Here is a 16,813-nt window from a genome sequence, read left to right as displayed (position 1 = left end):
TAATAAATGCCATGATTATTATTATTATTATTACCCCAGCGCTTAGAGCATGGCTTGGCCCATAGTAAGCGCTTAACAAATTCCATCATTATTATTACTACCGCGCTTAGAGCAGTGCTTGGTGCATAGTAAGCACTTAATAAATGCCATTATTATTATTATTATTATCCCAGCGCCTAGAGCAGTACTTGGCCCATAGTAAGCGCTTAATAAATGCCATTGTTATTATTATTATTATTACCCCAGCGCTTAGAGCAGTGCTTGGCCCATAGTAAGCACTTAATAAATGCCATTATTATTATTATTATTACCCCAGTGCTTAGAGCAGTACTTGGCCCATAGTAAGCGCTTAATAAATGCCATTATTATTATTATTATTATTACCCCAGCACTTAGAGCTGTGCTTTGTCCATAGTAAGTGCTTAACGAATGCCATCATTACTATTATTACCGCTCTTAGAGCAGTGGTTGGCACATAGTAAGCACTTAATAAATGCCATTATTATTATTATTATTATTATTACTCCAGTGCTTAGAGCAGTTCTTGGCCCATAGTAAGTGCTTAACGAATGCCATCATTACTATTATTACCGCGCTTAGAGCAGTGGTTGGCACATAGTAAGCACTTAATAAATGCCATTATTAATATTATTATTACTCCAGTGCTTAGAGCAGTGCTTGGCCCATAGTAAGTGCTTAACGAATGCCGTCATTACTATTATTACCGCGCTTAGAGCAGTGGTTGGCACATAGTAAGCACTTAATAAATGCCATTATTATTATTATTATTATTATTATTATTATTACTCCAGTGCTTAGAGCAGTTCTTGGCCCATAGTAAGTGCTTAACGAATGCCATCATTACTATTATTACCGCGCTTAGAGCAGTGGTTGGCACATAGTAAGCACTTAATAAATGCCATTATTAATATTATTATTACTCCAGTGCTTAGAGCAGTGCTTGGCCCATAGTAAGTGCTTAACGAATGCCGTCATTACTATTATTACCGCGCTTAGAGCAGTGGTTGGCACATAGTAAGCACTTAATAAATGCCATTATTATTATTATTATTATTATTATTATTACTCCAGTGCTTAGAGCAGTGCTTGGCCCATAGTAAGCGCTTAACAAATGCCATCATTATTATTATTACTGCGCTTAGAGCAGTGCTTGGCACATAGTAAGCACTTAATAAATGCCATTATTATTATTATCCCTGTGGTTAGAGCAGTGCTTGGCCCATAGTAAGCGCTTAACGAATGCCATCATTATTATTATTACCGCGCTTAGAGCAGTGCTTGGCACATAGTAAGTGCTTAGTAAATGCCGTTATTATTATTATTATTATTATTATTATTATTACCCCAGCGCTTAGAGCAGTGCTTGGCACATAGCAAGCGCTTAGTAAATGCCATTATTATTATTATCATTACCCCAGGGCTTAGAGCAGTGCTTGGCCCATAGTAAGTGCTTAACGAATGCCATCATTATTATCATTACCACGCTTAGAGCAGTGCTTGGCACATAGTAAGCGCTTAACGAATTCCATCATTATTAGTATTACTGCGCTTAAGGAGCAGTGCTTGGCACATAGTAAGCGCTTAATAAATGCCATTATCATTATTATTATTACCCCAGTGCTTACAGCAGTGCTTGGCACATAGTAAGCGCTTAATAAATGCCATTATTATTATTATTATTACCCCAGCGCTTAGAGCAGTGCTTGGCCCATAGTAAGCGCTTAACGAATGCCATCATTATTTTTATTACCACGCTTAGAGCAGTGCTTGGCACATAGTAAGCACTTAATAAATGCCATTATTATTATTATTACCCTAGTGCTTACAGCAGTGCTTAGCCCCTAGTAAGCGCTTAACGAATGCCATCATTATTATTATTACCCCAGCGCTTAGAGCAGTGCTTGACACATAGTAAGCACTTAATAAATGCCATTATTATTATTACCCCAGCGCTTACAGCAGTGCTTGGCCCATAGTAAGCGCTTAACGAATGCCATCATTATTATTATCATTACCGCACTTAGAGCAGTGCTTGGCACATAGTAAGCGCTTAATAAATGCCGTTATTATCATTATTATTATTATTACCGCAGCGCTTAGAGCAGTGCTTGGCCCATAGTAAGCGCTTAACGAATGCCATCATTATTATCATTACCGCGCTTAGAGCAGTGCTTGGCCCATAGTAAGCGCTTAACGAATTCCATCATTATTATTATTACTGCGCTTAGAGCAGTGCTTGGCACATAGTAAGCGCTTAATAAATGCCATTATTATTATTACCCCAGTGCTTACAGCAGTGCTTGGCACATAGTAAGCGCTTAATAAATGTCATTATTATTATTATTATTATTACCCCAGCGCTTAGAGCAGTGCTTGTCCCATAGTAAGCGCTTAACGAATGCCATCATTATTATCATTACTGCGCTTAGAGCAGTGCTTGGCACATAGTAAGCGCTTAACGAATTCCATCATTATTATTATTACTGCGCTTAAGGAGCAGTGCTTGGCACATAGTAAGCGCTTAATAAATGCCATTATCATTATTATTATTACCCCAGTGCTTACAGCAGTGCTTGGCACATAGTAAGCGCTTAATAAATGTCATTATTATTATTATTATTATTACCCCAGCGCTTAGAGCAGTGCTTGGCCCATAGTAAGCGCTTAACGAATGCCATCATTATTATTATTACTGCGCTTAGAGCAGTGCTTGGCACATAGTAAGCGCTTAATAAATGCCATTATTATTATTACCCCAGCGCTTAGAGCAGTGCTTGGCCCCTAGTAAGCGCTTAATGAATGCCATTATTATTATTATTATTATTATTATTATTATAGGACTCCCAAGCCGGTGCTCTTGTCTCTCCCCCAACGCTTAGTACAGTGGCCGGCCTGTACTAAGCGCTTCCTTCCTTCTAGACTGTGAGCCCGCTGCTGGGTAGGGACCGTCTCTATACGTTGCCAACTTGTACTTCCCGAGCGCTTAGTACAGTGCTCTGCACACCGTAAGCGCTCAATAAATACGATTGATTGATTGATTGATTCCTTAACAGTAGTAAGAAATCAGTGGGGGGGGGGGGGCGGGGGGGAGGTTCCCAGCTCCCGCTTTGGCCACTAGGGGGCACTCCGAGCAGGAGCCCCCTCCCTCCTCGTTTCCTATTGGCTGGAGGCGCGGGACGGGGGCGGGGCTCCCCCCGCGCCGACCAATCAGGGGCGCCGGAGCGGGCCCTGCCCGGGTCACGTGTCCCCGCTCCCCGGAAGTGGCGGAGGAGGAGTCGCGTTGTAGGGAGCGGCAGCGCGGTGTAGAAGAGGCGGGAGGATCCGGACGCCGGAGAGGTAGGAGGGGGCTGCTTCCCTCCCTGCCGATTATACTCATTATAATAATAATAATAATAATGATTGGGGTATTTGTGAAGCGCTTACTACGTGGCAGGCACTGTACTAAGCGCTGGGGCAGAAACAAAGCTAATAATAATAATAATGATGGTGTTAAGCGCTTACCATGTGCCAAGCACTGTTCTAAGCGCTGGGGAGGATACAGGGTGATCAGGTTGGCCCACGGGGGGCTCCCAGTCTTCATCCCCATTTTCCAGATGAGGCCACTGAGGCCCAGAGAAGTGAAGGGACTCGCCCAAGGTCACCCAGCCCGGGATTTGAACCCAGGACCTCTGACTGCAGGGCCCGGGCTCTAATAACGGTGCTTTAGAGCGGTGCTTTGCACATAGTAAGCGCTTTTACCTCCTTTTCTTCCCCACAGCACCTGTATATATGTTTGTACATATTTATTACTCTATTTATTTTACTGGTACATAGCTATTCTATTTATTTTATTTTGTTAGTATGTTTGGTTTTGTTCTCTGTCTCCCCCTTTTAGACTGTGAGCCCGCTGTTGGGTAGGGGCTGTCTCTAGATGTTGCCAATTTGGACTTCCCAAGCGCCTAGTATAGTGCTCAGCACACAGTAAGCGCTCAATAAATACGATTGATGATGATGATTATTAATAATAAGGGGTGGTATTTAGTAAGGCCGGCGCGGGCGGGGATTGTCCCCTCTTGGTTGCCGACTTGGACTTCCCAAGCGCTTAGTACAGCGCTCTGCACGCGGTAAGCGCTCAATAAATACGATGGAATGAATGCATTATTATTATTATTATTATTATTATTATGAGTAGATTGTCCCTCTTTGTTGACAGCTTAGGCTTCCCAAGCGCTTAGTACAGCGCTCTGCACGCGGTAAGCGCTCAATAATACGATGGAATGAATGCATGAGTAGATTGTACCTCTTTGTTGCTAACTTGGACTTCCCAAGCGCTTAGTACAGCGCTCTGCACACGGTAAGCGCTCAATACATATGGTGGAATTAATGCATTATTATTATTATTATTTATATTAGTAGATTGTCCCCTCTTTGTTGCCGACTTGGACCTCCCAAGCGCTTAGTACAGCGCTCTGCACGCGTTAAGTGCTCAATAAATACGATGGAATGAATGCATTATTATTATTATTATTATTATTATTATTATTATTATTATGAGTAGATTGTCCCTCTTTGTTGCCAGCTTAGGCTTTCCAAGCGCTTAGTACAGCGCTCTGCACCCGGTAAGCGCTCAATAAATACGATGGAATGAATGAATGAGTAGATTGTCCCCTCTTTGTTCCCGACTTGGACTTCCCAAGCGCTTAGTACAGCGCTCTGCACCCGGTAAGCGCTCAATAAATATGATGGAATGAATGAGTAGATTGTTCCCTCTTTGTTGCCGACTTGGACTTCCCACGCGCTTAGTACAGTGCTCTGCACGCGGTAAGCGCTCAATACATACGATGGAATCAATGCATTATTATTATTATTATTTATATGAGTAGATTGTCCCCTCTTTGTTGCCGACTTGGACTTCCCAAGCGCTTAGTACAGCGCTCTGCACCCGGTAAGCGCTCAATAAATATGATGGAATGAATGAGTAGATTGTTCCCTCTTTGTTGCCGACTTGGACTTCCCACGCGCTTAGTACAGTGCTCTGCACGCGGTAAGCGCTCAATACATACGATGGAATGAATGCATTATTATTATTATTATTTATATGAGTAGATTGTCCCCTCTTTGTTGCCGACTTGGACTTCCCAAGCGCTTAGTACAGCGCTCTGCACGCGGTAAGCGCTCAATAAATACAATGGAATGAATGCATTATTATTATTATTATTATTAGGAGTAGATTGTCCCTCTTTGTTGCCGACTTAGGCTTTCCAAGCGCTTAGTACAGTGCTCTGCATCATCATCATCATCAATCGTATTTATTGCACGTGGTAAGCGCTTAGTAAGTACGATGGAATGAATGCATGAGTAGATTGTCCCTCTTTGTTGCTAACTTGGACTTCCCAAGTGCTTAGTACAGCGCTCTGCACGCGGTAAGTGCTCAATAAATACAATGGAATGAATGTATTATTATTATTATTATTATGAGTAGATTGTCCCTCTTTGTTGCCAGCTTAGGCTTTCCAAGCGCTTAGTACAGCGCTCTGCACCCGGTAAGCGCTCAATAAATACGATGGAATGAATGAATGAGTAGATTGTCCCCTCTTTGTTCCCGACTTGGACTTCCCAAGCGCTTAGTACAGCGCTCTGCACGCGGTAAGCGCTCAATAAGTACGATGGAATTAATGCATTATTATTATTATTTATATGAGTAGATTGTCCCCTCTTTGTTGCCGACTTGGACTTCCCAAGCGCTTAGTACAGCGCTCTGCACGCGGTAAGCGCTCAATAAGTACGATGGAATTAATGCATTATTATTATTATTTATGTGAGTAGATTGTCCCCTCTTTGTTGCCGACTTGGACTTCCCAAGCGCTTAGTACAGCGCTCTGCACGCGGTAAGCGCTCAGTACACACGATGGAATTAATGCATTATTATTATTATTATTTATATGAGTTGATTGTCCCCTCTTTGTTGCCAACTTGGACTTCCCAAGCGCTTAGTATTCTTTCCTTCTGCAAAACTCCCTGTGTTGGTAATAGACAGCAGTATGGCAGAATCGATAATTGTGAGGTAAAGCTACTTTTTCTACTCATCCAGGTTTGTCTCCCCCACACAGTCCCCTCTCACTCTATAGCATCGTTTACCCTTTTAAAAAATGGAAAAGAAGCATCCTTGCCTAGCAGATGGAGCATGGGCCTGGGAGTAAGAGGACTTGGGTTTTAATCCCGGCTCTTCCACTTGTCTGCTGTGTGATCCTGGGCAAGTCGCTCAACTTCTCTGTGCCTCAGTTACCTCATTTGCAAAATGGGGATTAAGGCTGTGAGCCCCATGTGGGATATGGGCTGTTTCCAACCTGATTATATATGTATATATATATGTAGCTCTGGCTCAGTGGAAAGAGCCCGGGCTTTGGAGTCAGAGGTCGTGGGTTCAAATCCCGGCTCCGCCAATTGTCAGCTGTGTGACTTTGGGCAAGTCACTTCTCTGGGCCTCAGTTCCCTCATCTGTAAAATGGGGATGAAGACTGTGGGCCCCACGTGGGGCAGCCTGATCACCTTGTATCCTCCCCAGCACTTAGAACAGTGCTTTGCACATAGTAAGCGCTTAACAAATGCCATCATTATTATTATTATTATATATGTTTGTACATATTTATTACTCTACTTATTTTACTTGTACATATCTATTCTATTTATTTTATTTTGTTAGTATGTTTGGTTTTGTTCTCTGTCTCCTCATCTTAGACTGTGAGCCCACTGTTGGGTAGGGACTGTCTCTATATGTTGCCAACTTGTACTTCCCAAGCGCTTAGTACAGTGCTCTGCACACAGTAAGCGCTCAATAAATACGATTGATTGATTGATTAGTACAGCGCTCTGCACACGGTAAGCACTCAATAATACGATGGAATGAATGAACGAGTAGATTGTCCCCTCTTTGCCGACTTGGACTTCCCAAGCGCTTAGTACAGCACTCTGCACACGGTAAGCACTCAATAAATACGATGGAATTAATCCGTTATTGTTATTATTATGAGTAGATTGTCCCCTCTTTGTTGCGGACTTGGACTTCCCAAGCGCTTAGTACAGCACTCTGCACGGGGCAAGCGCTCAATAAATACAATGGAATGAATGAATGAGGAGATTGTCCCCTCTTTGTTGCCGACTTGGACTTCCCAAGCGCTTAGTACAGCGCTCTGCACGCGGTAAGCGCTCAATAAATATGATGGAATTAATGCATTATTATTATTAGTATTTATATGAGTAGATTGTCCCCTGTTTGCCGACTTGGACTTCCCAAGCGCTTAGTACAGCGCTCTGCACGCGGTAAGCGCTCAATAAATACAATGGAATGAATGCATTATTATTATTATTATTATTATGAGTAGATTGTCCCTCTTTGTTACCGACTTAGGCTTTCCAAGCGCTTAGTACAGCGCTCTGCACGTGGGAAGCGCTCAGTAAGTACGATGGAATGAATGCATGAGTAGATTTTCCCTCTTTGTTGCTAACTTGGACTTCCCAAGCGCTTAGTACAGCGCTCTGCACGTGGTAATTTCTCAATAAATACGATGGAATGAATGCAGCATTATTATTATTATTTATATGAGTAGATTGTCCCCTCTTTGTTGCCAACTTGGACTTCCCAAGCGCTTAGTACAGCGCTCTGCACCCGGTAAGCGCTCAATAAATATGATGGAATGAATGAGTAGATTGTTCCCTCTTTGTTGCCGACTTGGACTTCCCAAGCGCTTAGTACAGCGCTCTGCACGCGGTAAGCGCTCAATACATATGATGGAATTAATGCATTATTATTATTATTATTTATGTGAGTAGATTGTCCCCTCTTTGTTGCCAACTTGGACTTCCCAAGCGCTTAGCACAGCGCTCTGCACGTGGTAAGCGCTCAATAAATATGATGGAATGAATGAGTAGATTGTTCCCTCTTTGTTGCCGACTTGGACTTCCCAAGCGCTTAGTACAGCGCTCTGCACGCGGTAAGCGCTCAATACATACGATGGAATCAATGCATTATTATTATTATTATTTATACGAGTAGATTGTCCCCTCTTTGTTGCCGACTTGGACTTCCCAAGCGCTTAGTACAGCGCTCTGCACGCGTTAAGCGCTCAATACATATGATGGAATCAATGCATTATTATTATTATTATTTATATTAGTAGATTGTCCCCTCTTTGTTGCCGACTTGGACTTCCCAATCGCTTAGTACAGTGCTCAGCACGCGGTAAGCGCTTATACATACAGTGGAATTAATGCATTATTATTATTATTTATATGAGTAGATTGTCCCCTCTCTGTTGCCGACTTGGACTTCCCAAGCGCTTAGTACAGCGCTCTGCATGCGGTAAGCGCTCAGTAAATACGATGGAATTAATGCATTATTATTATTATTATTTATATGAGTAGATTGTCCCCTCTTTGTTGCCGACTTGGACTTTCCAAGCGCTTAGTACAGCGCTCTGCACGCGGTAAGCGCTCAATAAATACGATGGAATGAATGCATGAGTAGATTGTCCCCTCTTTGTTGCTGACTTGGACTTCCCAAGCTCTTAGTACAGCACTCTGCACGCGGTAAGCGCTCAGTAAATATGATGGAATGAATGAATGAGTAGATTGTCCCCTCTTTGTTGCCGACTTGGACTTCCCACGCGCTTAGTACAGCGCTCAATACATATGATGGAATTAATGCATTATTATTATTATTATTATTTATATGAGTAGATTGTCCCCTCTTTGTTGCCAACTTGGACTTCCCAAGCGCTTAGTACAGCGCTCTGCACGCGTTAAGCGCTCAATACATATGATGGAATCAATGCATTATTATTTTTATTATTTATATTAGTAGATTGTCCCCTCTTTGTTGCCGACTTGGACTTCCCAATCGCTTAGTACAGTGCTCAGCACGCGGTAAGCGCTTATACATACAGTGGAATTAATGCATTATTATTATTATTTATATGAGTAGATTGTCCCCTCTCTGTTGCCGACTTGGACTTCCCAAGCGCTTAGTACAGCGCTCTGCATGCGGTAAGCGCTCAGTAAATACGATGGAATTAATGCATTATTATTATTATTATTTATATGAGTAGATTGTCCCCTCTTTGTTGCCGACTTGGACTTTCCAAGCGCTTAGTACAGCGCTCTGCACGCGGTAAGCGCTCAATAAATACGATGGAATGAATGCATGAGTAGATTGTCCCCTCTTTGTTGCTGACTTGGACTTCCCAAGCGCTTAGTACAGCACTCTGCACGCGGTAAGCGCTCAGTAAATATGATGGAATGAATGAATGAGTAGATTGTCCCCTCTTTGTTGCCGACTTGGACTTCCCACGCGCTTAGTACAGCGCTCAATACATATGATGGAATTAATGCATTATTATTATTATTATTATTATTATTTATATGAGTAGATTGTCCCCTCTTTGTTGCCGACTTGGACTTCCCAAGCGCTTAGTACAGCGCTCTGCATGCGGTAAGTGCTCAATAAATACGATGGAATGAATGCATTATTATTATTATTATTATTATTATTATGAGTAGATTGTCCCTCTTTGCCGATTTAGGCTTTCCAAGCGTTTAGTACAGCGCTCTGCACGCGGTAAGCGCTCAGTAAATACGATGGAATGAATGCATGAGTAGATTGTCCCCTCTTTGTTGCCGACTTGGACTTCCCAAGCGCTTAGTACAGCTCTCAGCACGCGGTAAGCGCTCAATAAATACGATGGAATGAATGAATGAGTAGATTGTCCCTCTTTGTTGTCGACTTGGACTTCCCAAGCGCTTAGTACAGCGCTCTGCACGCGCTAAATGCTCAATAAATGCGATGGAATGAATGCATGAGTAATAATAAAATAAGGTGGTACTTGTTAAGCGCTCACTAGGTGCCAGGCACTGCACTGAGCGCTAGGGTGGGTACAGGCAAATCGGGTTGGACGCAGCCTCTGTCCCACGTGGGCTCGCAGTCTTCATCCCCATTTTACAGATGAGGGAACTGAGGCCCAGAGAAGTGAAGTGACTTGCCCCAAGTCACACAGCAGGCAGGTGGCAGAGCCAGGATTAGAACCCATGACCTTCTGACGTCCAGGCCCGGCCTCCATCCAGGATGCCATGCTGCTTGTTAAGCGCTTATCACGTGGCAGGCACTGTACTAAGTGCTGGGGGTGGGAATAATAATAATAAGGATAATAATAATGATGATGGCATTTGTTTAGCGCTTACTATGTGCGAAGCACTGTTCTAAGCACCGGGGTGGGGGGGTTCAGGGTGATCCGGTTGTCCCATGTGGGGCTCACAGTCTTCGTCCCCATTTTACAGATGCGGTAACTGAGGCTCAGAGAAGTGAAGTGACCGGCCCAAGGTCACACAGCAGACAGATGGCAGAGCTGGAATTAGAACCCATGACCTCTGACTCCCGTACAAGCTAATAATAATTGTGGTGTTCAAGCGCTTACTATGTGGCAGGCACTGTACTAAGTGCCGTGGTGCATACAAGCTAATAACAATTATGCTATTTGTTGAGTGCTCACTACGTGGCAGGCACTGTACTAAGCGCCGGGGGAGATTCAAGCTAATAATAATGATGGTGGTATTTGTTAAGTGCTTACTAGGTGGCAGGTACTGTACTAAGTGCCAGGGTGGATACAAGCTAATAATAATTGTGGTGTTTGGTAAGTATTCATTCATTCGATCGTATTTATTGAGCGCTTACTGTGTGCTCACTGTACTTACTAAGTGCCAGGCACTGAACTAAGCAATGGGGGAGATACAAGCTAATATCACCTCCTCCAGGAGGCCTTCCCAGACTGAACCCCCTCCCCACCCTCCCCCACCTTACCTCCTTCCCTTCCCCACAGCACCTGTATATATGTATATAAGTTTGTACGGATTTATTACTCTATTGATTTTACTTGTACATATTTATTCTATTTATTTTATTTTGTTAATATGGTTTGTTTTGTTGTCTGTCTCCCCCGTTCTAGACTGTGAGCCCGCTGTTGGGTAGGGACCGTCTCTATATGTTGCCAACTTGGACTTCCCAAGCGCTTAGTCCAGTGCTCCGCACGCAGTAAGCGCTCAATAAATACGATTGAATGAATGAATGAAGCTAATAATAATTGTGGTATTTGTTAAGCCCTTACTATGGGCCATGCACTAAGTGCTGAGGGAGATACAAGCTAATAATAGTAAGAATAATTGTGGTATTTGTGAGCTTGGGTAGGGACCGTCTCTATGTGTTACCGACTTGTCCTTCCCAAGTGCTTAGTACAGTGCTCTGCACGCAGTAAGCGCTCAATAAATACAATTGAATGAATTTGTTAAGCACTTACTGAGGACCAGGCGCTTTATTAAACGCTGGGAGAGATGCAAGCTAATATAATAATAATGTGTGGGTTTTTTAAAGTGCTTACTAGGGGCCAGGCACTGTAGTAAGTGCTGAGACACTGTCTTAATCGGCTTAGACCCAGCTCCTGTCCCCCACGGAGTCTTCCCCGTTTTTACAGACGAGGGTACTGAAGGTCAGAGAAGTGAAGTCACTTGCCCAAGATCACACAGCAGACAAGTGGCGGAGTTGGGCAAGAAACCAGGTCTTTGCAACTCCCAGGCCTGTGCTTTAGCCACAAGGCCACATTTATTCAATCGTATTTATTGAGCGCTTACTGTGTGCAGGGCACTGTACTGAGCGCTTGGGAAGTCCAAGTCGGTAACATAAAGAGACGGTCCCTACCCGACAGCGGGCTCACAGTCTAGAAGGGGGAGAGAGACAACAAAACAACACAGGTGACCAAAATAAAATAAATGGAATAGTAAATATGTACAAGTAAAATAAATAGAGTAATAAATCCGTACAGACGTATATACAGGTGCTGGGGGGAGGGGAAGGAGGGGGCTCGGTCTGGGAAGGCCTCCTGGAGGAGGTGAGCGCTCAGTAGGGCTTTGAAGGGAGGAAGAGAGCTAGCTTGGCGGATGGGCGGAGGGAGGGCATTCCGGGCCGGGGGTCGACGGCGGGACGGGCGAGAACATCTACTATGTGCCAAGCACTGTCCTTAGCGCCTGGGGTAAGGACAAGATGATTGTGGTTTTTGTCAGGCGCTTACTATGTGCCAACCACTGGACTAAGCGCTGGAGTAAGGACAAGATGATAATTGTGATATTTGTCAAGCTCAGTGCGCCATAGCTTGTATCTCCCCCATTGCTTAGTACAGTGTCTGGCACTTGGTAAGTGCTTAACAAATATCACCATCATTATTATTATTAGCTTGAATCTCCCCCAGCGCTTAGTACGGTGCCTGCCACATAGTAAGCACTTAATAGTAATAATAATGATGATGATGATGGCATTTGTTAAGTGCTATGTGCAAAGCACTGTTCTAAGCGCCGGGGAGGTTACAAGGTGATCAGGTTGTCCCACGGGGGGCTCACAGCCTTAATCCCCATTTTACAGAGGAGGTCACTGAGGCCCAGAGGAGTGAAGTGACTTGCCCAAAGTCACACAGCCGACAATTGGCAGAGCCGGGATTTGAACCCGTGACCTCTGACTCCAAAGCCCGGGCTCTTTCCGCTGAGCCGCGCTGCTTAACAAATATCACCATTATTATTAGCTTGTAGGCACCCTGTCACTTAAGCACTTCTTATGTGCCAGGCACTCTACTAAGCTCTTGGGTCGATACAAGGTAATAAGTGTGGTATTTGTTTAGCGTTTACTATGTGCCAAGCACTGTAGCAGCGTGGCTCATTGGAAAGAGCACGGGCTTTGGAGTCAGAGGTCGTGGGTTCGAATCCCAGCTCCACCACATGTCTGCTGTGTGACCTTGGGCAAGTCACTTAACTTCTCTGAGCCTCAGTTCCCTCATCTGTAAAATGGGCATTAAGACTGTGAGCCCCATGTGGGACAACTTGATCACCATGTATCCCCCCCAGCGCTTAGAACAGTGCTCTGCACATAGTAAGCACTTAACAAATGCCATCATTATTATTATTATTATTATTAGTAAGTGCCGAAGTGATCAAATGCTGTCAAGTCATTTCCAATTCATAGCTACTTTTTGGATTTTCATCCTTGGAGTTTTCTCCGCAAAAAAGACAGAAGTGGCTTACCATTGCCTTGTTTCACGCAGTAAAAATTGGAGTCTCCGCCATTGTCTTTATTGAACGTTTTGATGACTCGATCATGAATAGAGCCCTGGCCTGGGTGTCAGAAGGTCATTCATTCATTCCATCGTATTTATTGAGCGCTTACTGTGTGCAGAGCACTGTACTAAGCGTTTGGGAAGTACAAGTCGGCAACGTATAGAGACGGTCCCTACCCCACAACTGGCTCACGGTCTAGAAGGGGGAGACAGACAACAAAGCAAAACATGTACACAGGTGTCAAAAAGGTCATGGGTTCTAATCCCGGCTCTGCCGCTTGTCCGCTTTGTGATCTTAGGCAAGTCACTTAACTTATCTGTGCCTCAGCGACCACATCTGTAAAATGGGGATGGAGACTGTGAGCCCCACATGGGACAGGAACTGTGTCCAACCCAATTTGCTTGTATCCACCCCAGCACTTAATACAGTGCCTGGCACTTAGTGAGCCCTAAAAAATACAATTATTATTATTTTGGGTTACCCTGAGGAGAGGGTTATCTCTCGGTGGCTCTGAGCATCATTGGCATACGCAAAATCTCCTGCCACGACAAGACGTCGGTTTATAGGAGAAAGGCGCTGGGGTAGATACCAGATAATTGTGGTATTACGAGGTCACACGGGAGACAATTGGCGGAGCCGGGATTAGAACCCAGGTCCTCGGACTCCCAGGCTGGTCTATCTCCCCTAAGAGATGCTGCTTCTCTGATTTGGGGAGGGGTCACCCTGGGTCTTCCCTCCCACAGCGAAGCCTAGACCGAGAGCTGGAGAGAAGCAGCGTGGCTCAGTGGAAAGAGCCCGGGCTTTGGAGTCGGAGGTCATGGGTTCAAATCCCGGCTCCGCCAATTGTCAGCTATGTGACTTTGGGCAAGTCACTTCACTTCTCTGGGCCTCGGTTACCTCATCTGGAAAATGGGGATTAAGACTGTGAGCCCCCCGGGGGACAACCTGATCACCTTGTAACCTCCCCAGCACTTAGAACAGTGCCTTGCACCTAGTAAGCGCTTAATAAATGCCATTTATTATTATTATTATTATTATCTCCGGGAACCAGCCCCCTCTAGACCGTCAACTCACTAAGGACAGGGAACGTGTTTGCTTATTCTCTTGTATTGCCCTTTCCCAAGTGCTTAGAACAGTGCTCTGCACATAATAAGCGATCAATAAATTTCAACAAGCTTCCTAGTTTATAGTAGGCTCTCCAGATGAGAAGCAGAGTGTCCTAATGGTGAGAGCATTGGCCTGGGTGTCAGGAGGAGCTGGGTTCCAATCCCGGCTGCGCCACACGTCTGCCGTGTGATCTTGGGCAAGTCACTTTCTCTGGGCCTCAGTTCCTTCATCTGTAAAATGGAGATTAAGACCGCGAGCCCCATGTGGGACAGGGACTTTGTCCAATCTGATTACCTTGTATCTACCCCAGTGCTCTGAACAGTGTCGGGCACATAGTAAGCACTTAACAAGTACCATAATAATTATTATTATTACTGCTTATTCTTCTTTTCTCTTCCAAGCACCTAGAACTGTGCTCTGCATGGAGTAATTGTTGTCTGGTCCTCTCCCAAGCGCTCCACCCAGTGCTCTGCACACAGTGAGTGCTCGATAAATAATAATGATAGTATTTGTTAAGCGCTTACTATGTGCAAAGCGCTGTTCTAAGCGCTGTGGAGGTGACAGGTGATCAGGTTGTCCCACGGGGCGCCTCACAGTTTCAATCCCCATTTTACAGACGAGGTCACCGAGGTACAGAGAAGTGAAGCGACTTGCCCAAAGTCACACAGCTGACAGTTGGCAGAGCCGGGATTTGAACCCATGACCCCTGACTCCAAAGCCCGGGCTCTTTCCACCGAGTCACGCTGCTTCTCACCCAGCTGAAGTCACCCATAGATGAAATCTCACCCATCCTGCAGGCTCCAAGGAAACTTGGCAATTAATATAGTGAGAACTGGTAAGGTTTCAGGGTGACCGTGGTTACTACTGAATGGATGAATGAAAGAAGCGAGCGCTCAATAGATATCATTGACGGATTGACCGGGCCTGCCGGCGTCTCCCTCCGCCCCTCCAGGCCGCTGCCCGATGGACCCCCAGACGGACGGAGATCCGGCCTTCGGAGCCGACGTCGTCGTGATCCGCGAGTACCGAGACTCGGATCACCGGGAGGTGCGCGAGCTGTTCGCCTCGGGCATGGGCGAGTACGCGCCTGCCCTGTGCGCCCACGTCCTGCGCCAGCCCTGGGTCCTGCTGGTCCTGTCCTGCACCTTCTGCTTGCTGCTGGCCAGCGCCCGCTCCCTGCTGCTGCCCGTGCTGGCCCTCACCTTGCTCCTGGCCGCCGGGCGCCAGGCCCTGACCTGGGCCTGGGGCCTCTACATCGCCCGCTGCCTCGGGGAGGACCTGCTGGACGTGCGGGCGGCCTACGCGGAGGAGGCCGGCGGCCGCTTCTGGGTGGCGGAGGCGGGTGGATGGCTGGTGGGCACCGTGGGGGTGAGGCCGGCCCGGGGCGAGGCCCGGGAGCTGGCGCTGAAGCGCCTGACGGTGCGGAGGGGCTGGCGGGGCCGGGGCATCGCCAAGCGGCTGTGCCGGACCGTGCTGGACTTCGCCCGCCGCCGGGGCAGCCGCGCCGTGGTGCTCCGCACGGTGGTCGTGCAGCACGACGCCCGGCTGCTCTACGCCGGGCTGGGCTTCCGGCCGGGCCCGCCCCAGCTGCTGCCCACCGTCTACGGACGCTTGGCCAACTTCACCGTCACCCACTTCCGGTACGACCTCGACCCCACGGACTGAGCTCTCCGGCCCGAGCCCCCTCCCCGGCCTCCCCTGGCCCCCCGCACGGAGAGGGTGAGGGTGGAGGGGCGGTGGGCACCCAGGGGAGGGCATAGGTCAACCCCGGGGGCCTGGGCGGGCTCCGGCTGGGCAGGGCCGAAGTCAAGGACAGCTCTGCCTGGTTGGACTTGCAACTCACATCCACTTCCCGGCCTTGAGCTGGGCTGGGGGCTTCAGGGGAGGGCGGGGTACGTTTTTTGGCCGCCTGGTGAAAGCCAGCCCCCGGGGTCGCCGCAGCTGCCAGGCCCCGGCTTTGGGGTAGCCCGCCCGAAGGTACATCTCCCTCCGACTTACCCCACTGTGCGGTAGAAAGATGCTACGCTCCTAAGAATCTTCTCCTAATCCTCCCCCTCCTCACGCCCCTGTTGTTCTGTCTCTGGTCTGAGATCACCAGAGCAGGATTCATTCATTCATTCAATCGTATTTATTGAGCGCTTACTGTGTGCAGAGCACTATACGAAGCGCTTGGGAAGTGCAAGTTGGCAACAGATAGAGACAGTCCCTACCCAACAGTCGGCTCACAGTCTAGAAGGGGGAGACAGACAACAAAACAGAACGTGTGGTCAGGTGTCAAGTCATCAGAATAAATAGAAGTAAAGCTAGATGCACATCATTGACGAAATAAATAGAACAGTAAATATGTACAAGTAAAATAGAGTAATAAATCTGTACAAACAAACAAGGAGGGTATTGTTCTGTCATCCTCTCCCAAGCGCTCAGTACAGTGCTCCGCACACAGTAAGCGCTCAGTAAACACGATGGAATGAATGACCGGCCGAGAGCCCGGTGGCAGAGGCCGGCAGATTAGTAGGGGCACAGCTGGCCGGGCATGGGGTTGGCACGGAGAATGGGCTGCAGC

The 16,813-nt window shown here is 46.5% G+C and overlaps 1 protein-coding gene across 2 annotated transcripts; it reads left to right on the top strand.

Annotated features, from left to right (window-relative positions):
• The first annotated feature begins 3,283 nt into the window (after positions 1-3,283).
• Positions 3,284-16,402, top strand: LOC119926511 (probable N-acetyltransferase camello). Of its 2 annotated transcripts, none has more exons than XM_038744527.1 (2): positions 3,284-3,357; positions 15,203-16,402. In XM_038744527.1, the coding sequence occupies exon 2, from the start codon at positions 15,214-15,216 to the stop codon at positions 15,913-15,915; it is 702 nt and encodes a 233-aa protein (XP_038600455.1). In that variant the 5' UTR covers positions 3,284-3,357; positions 15,203-15,213; the 3' UTR covers positions 15,916-16,402. The 2 variants fall into 2 exon arrangements, with proteins under 2 accessions (XP_038600455.1, XP_038600454.1); XM_038744526.1 differs by lacking the exon at positions 3,284-3,357 and adding an exon at positions 15,009-15,085.
• Positions 16,403-16,813: the final 411 nt, after the last annotated feature.

The sequence above is a fragment of the Tachyglossus aculeatus genome, chromosome 4 (genome assembly GCF_015852505.1).
Source record: "Tachyglossus aculeatus isolate mTacAcu1 chromosome 4, mTacAcu1.pri, whole genome shotgun sequence".
Lineage (NCBI taxonomy): Eukaryota > Metazoa > Chordata > Mammalia > Monotremata > Tachyglossidae > Tachyglossus > Tachyglossus aculeatus.
This window is presented reverse-complemented; position numbering and strand designations above follow the sequence as displayed.

What these genes read in the sequence shown, in the direction of transcription:
- LOC119926511 (XM_038744526.1), top strand. Translation starts at nt 15,025, where the DNA reads ATGAAATCTCACCCATCCTGCAGGCTCCAAGGAAACTTGGCAATTAAT. An exon ending in AATTAATATAGTGAGAACTG is followed by an intron (nt 15,086 to 15,202) that starts GTAAGGTTTCAG and finishes CCGCCCCTCCAG; the next exon opens with GCCGCTGCCCGATGGACCCC.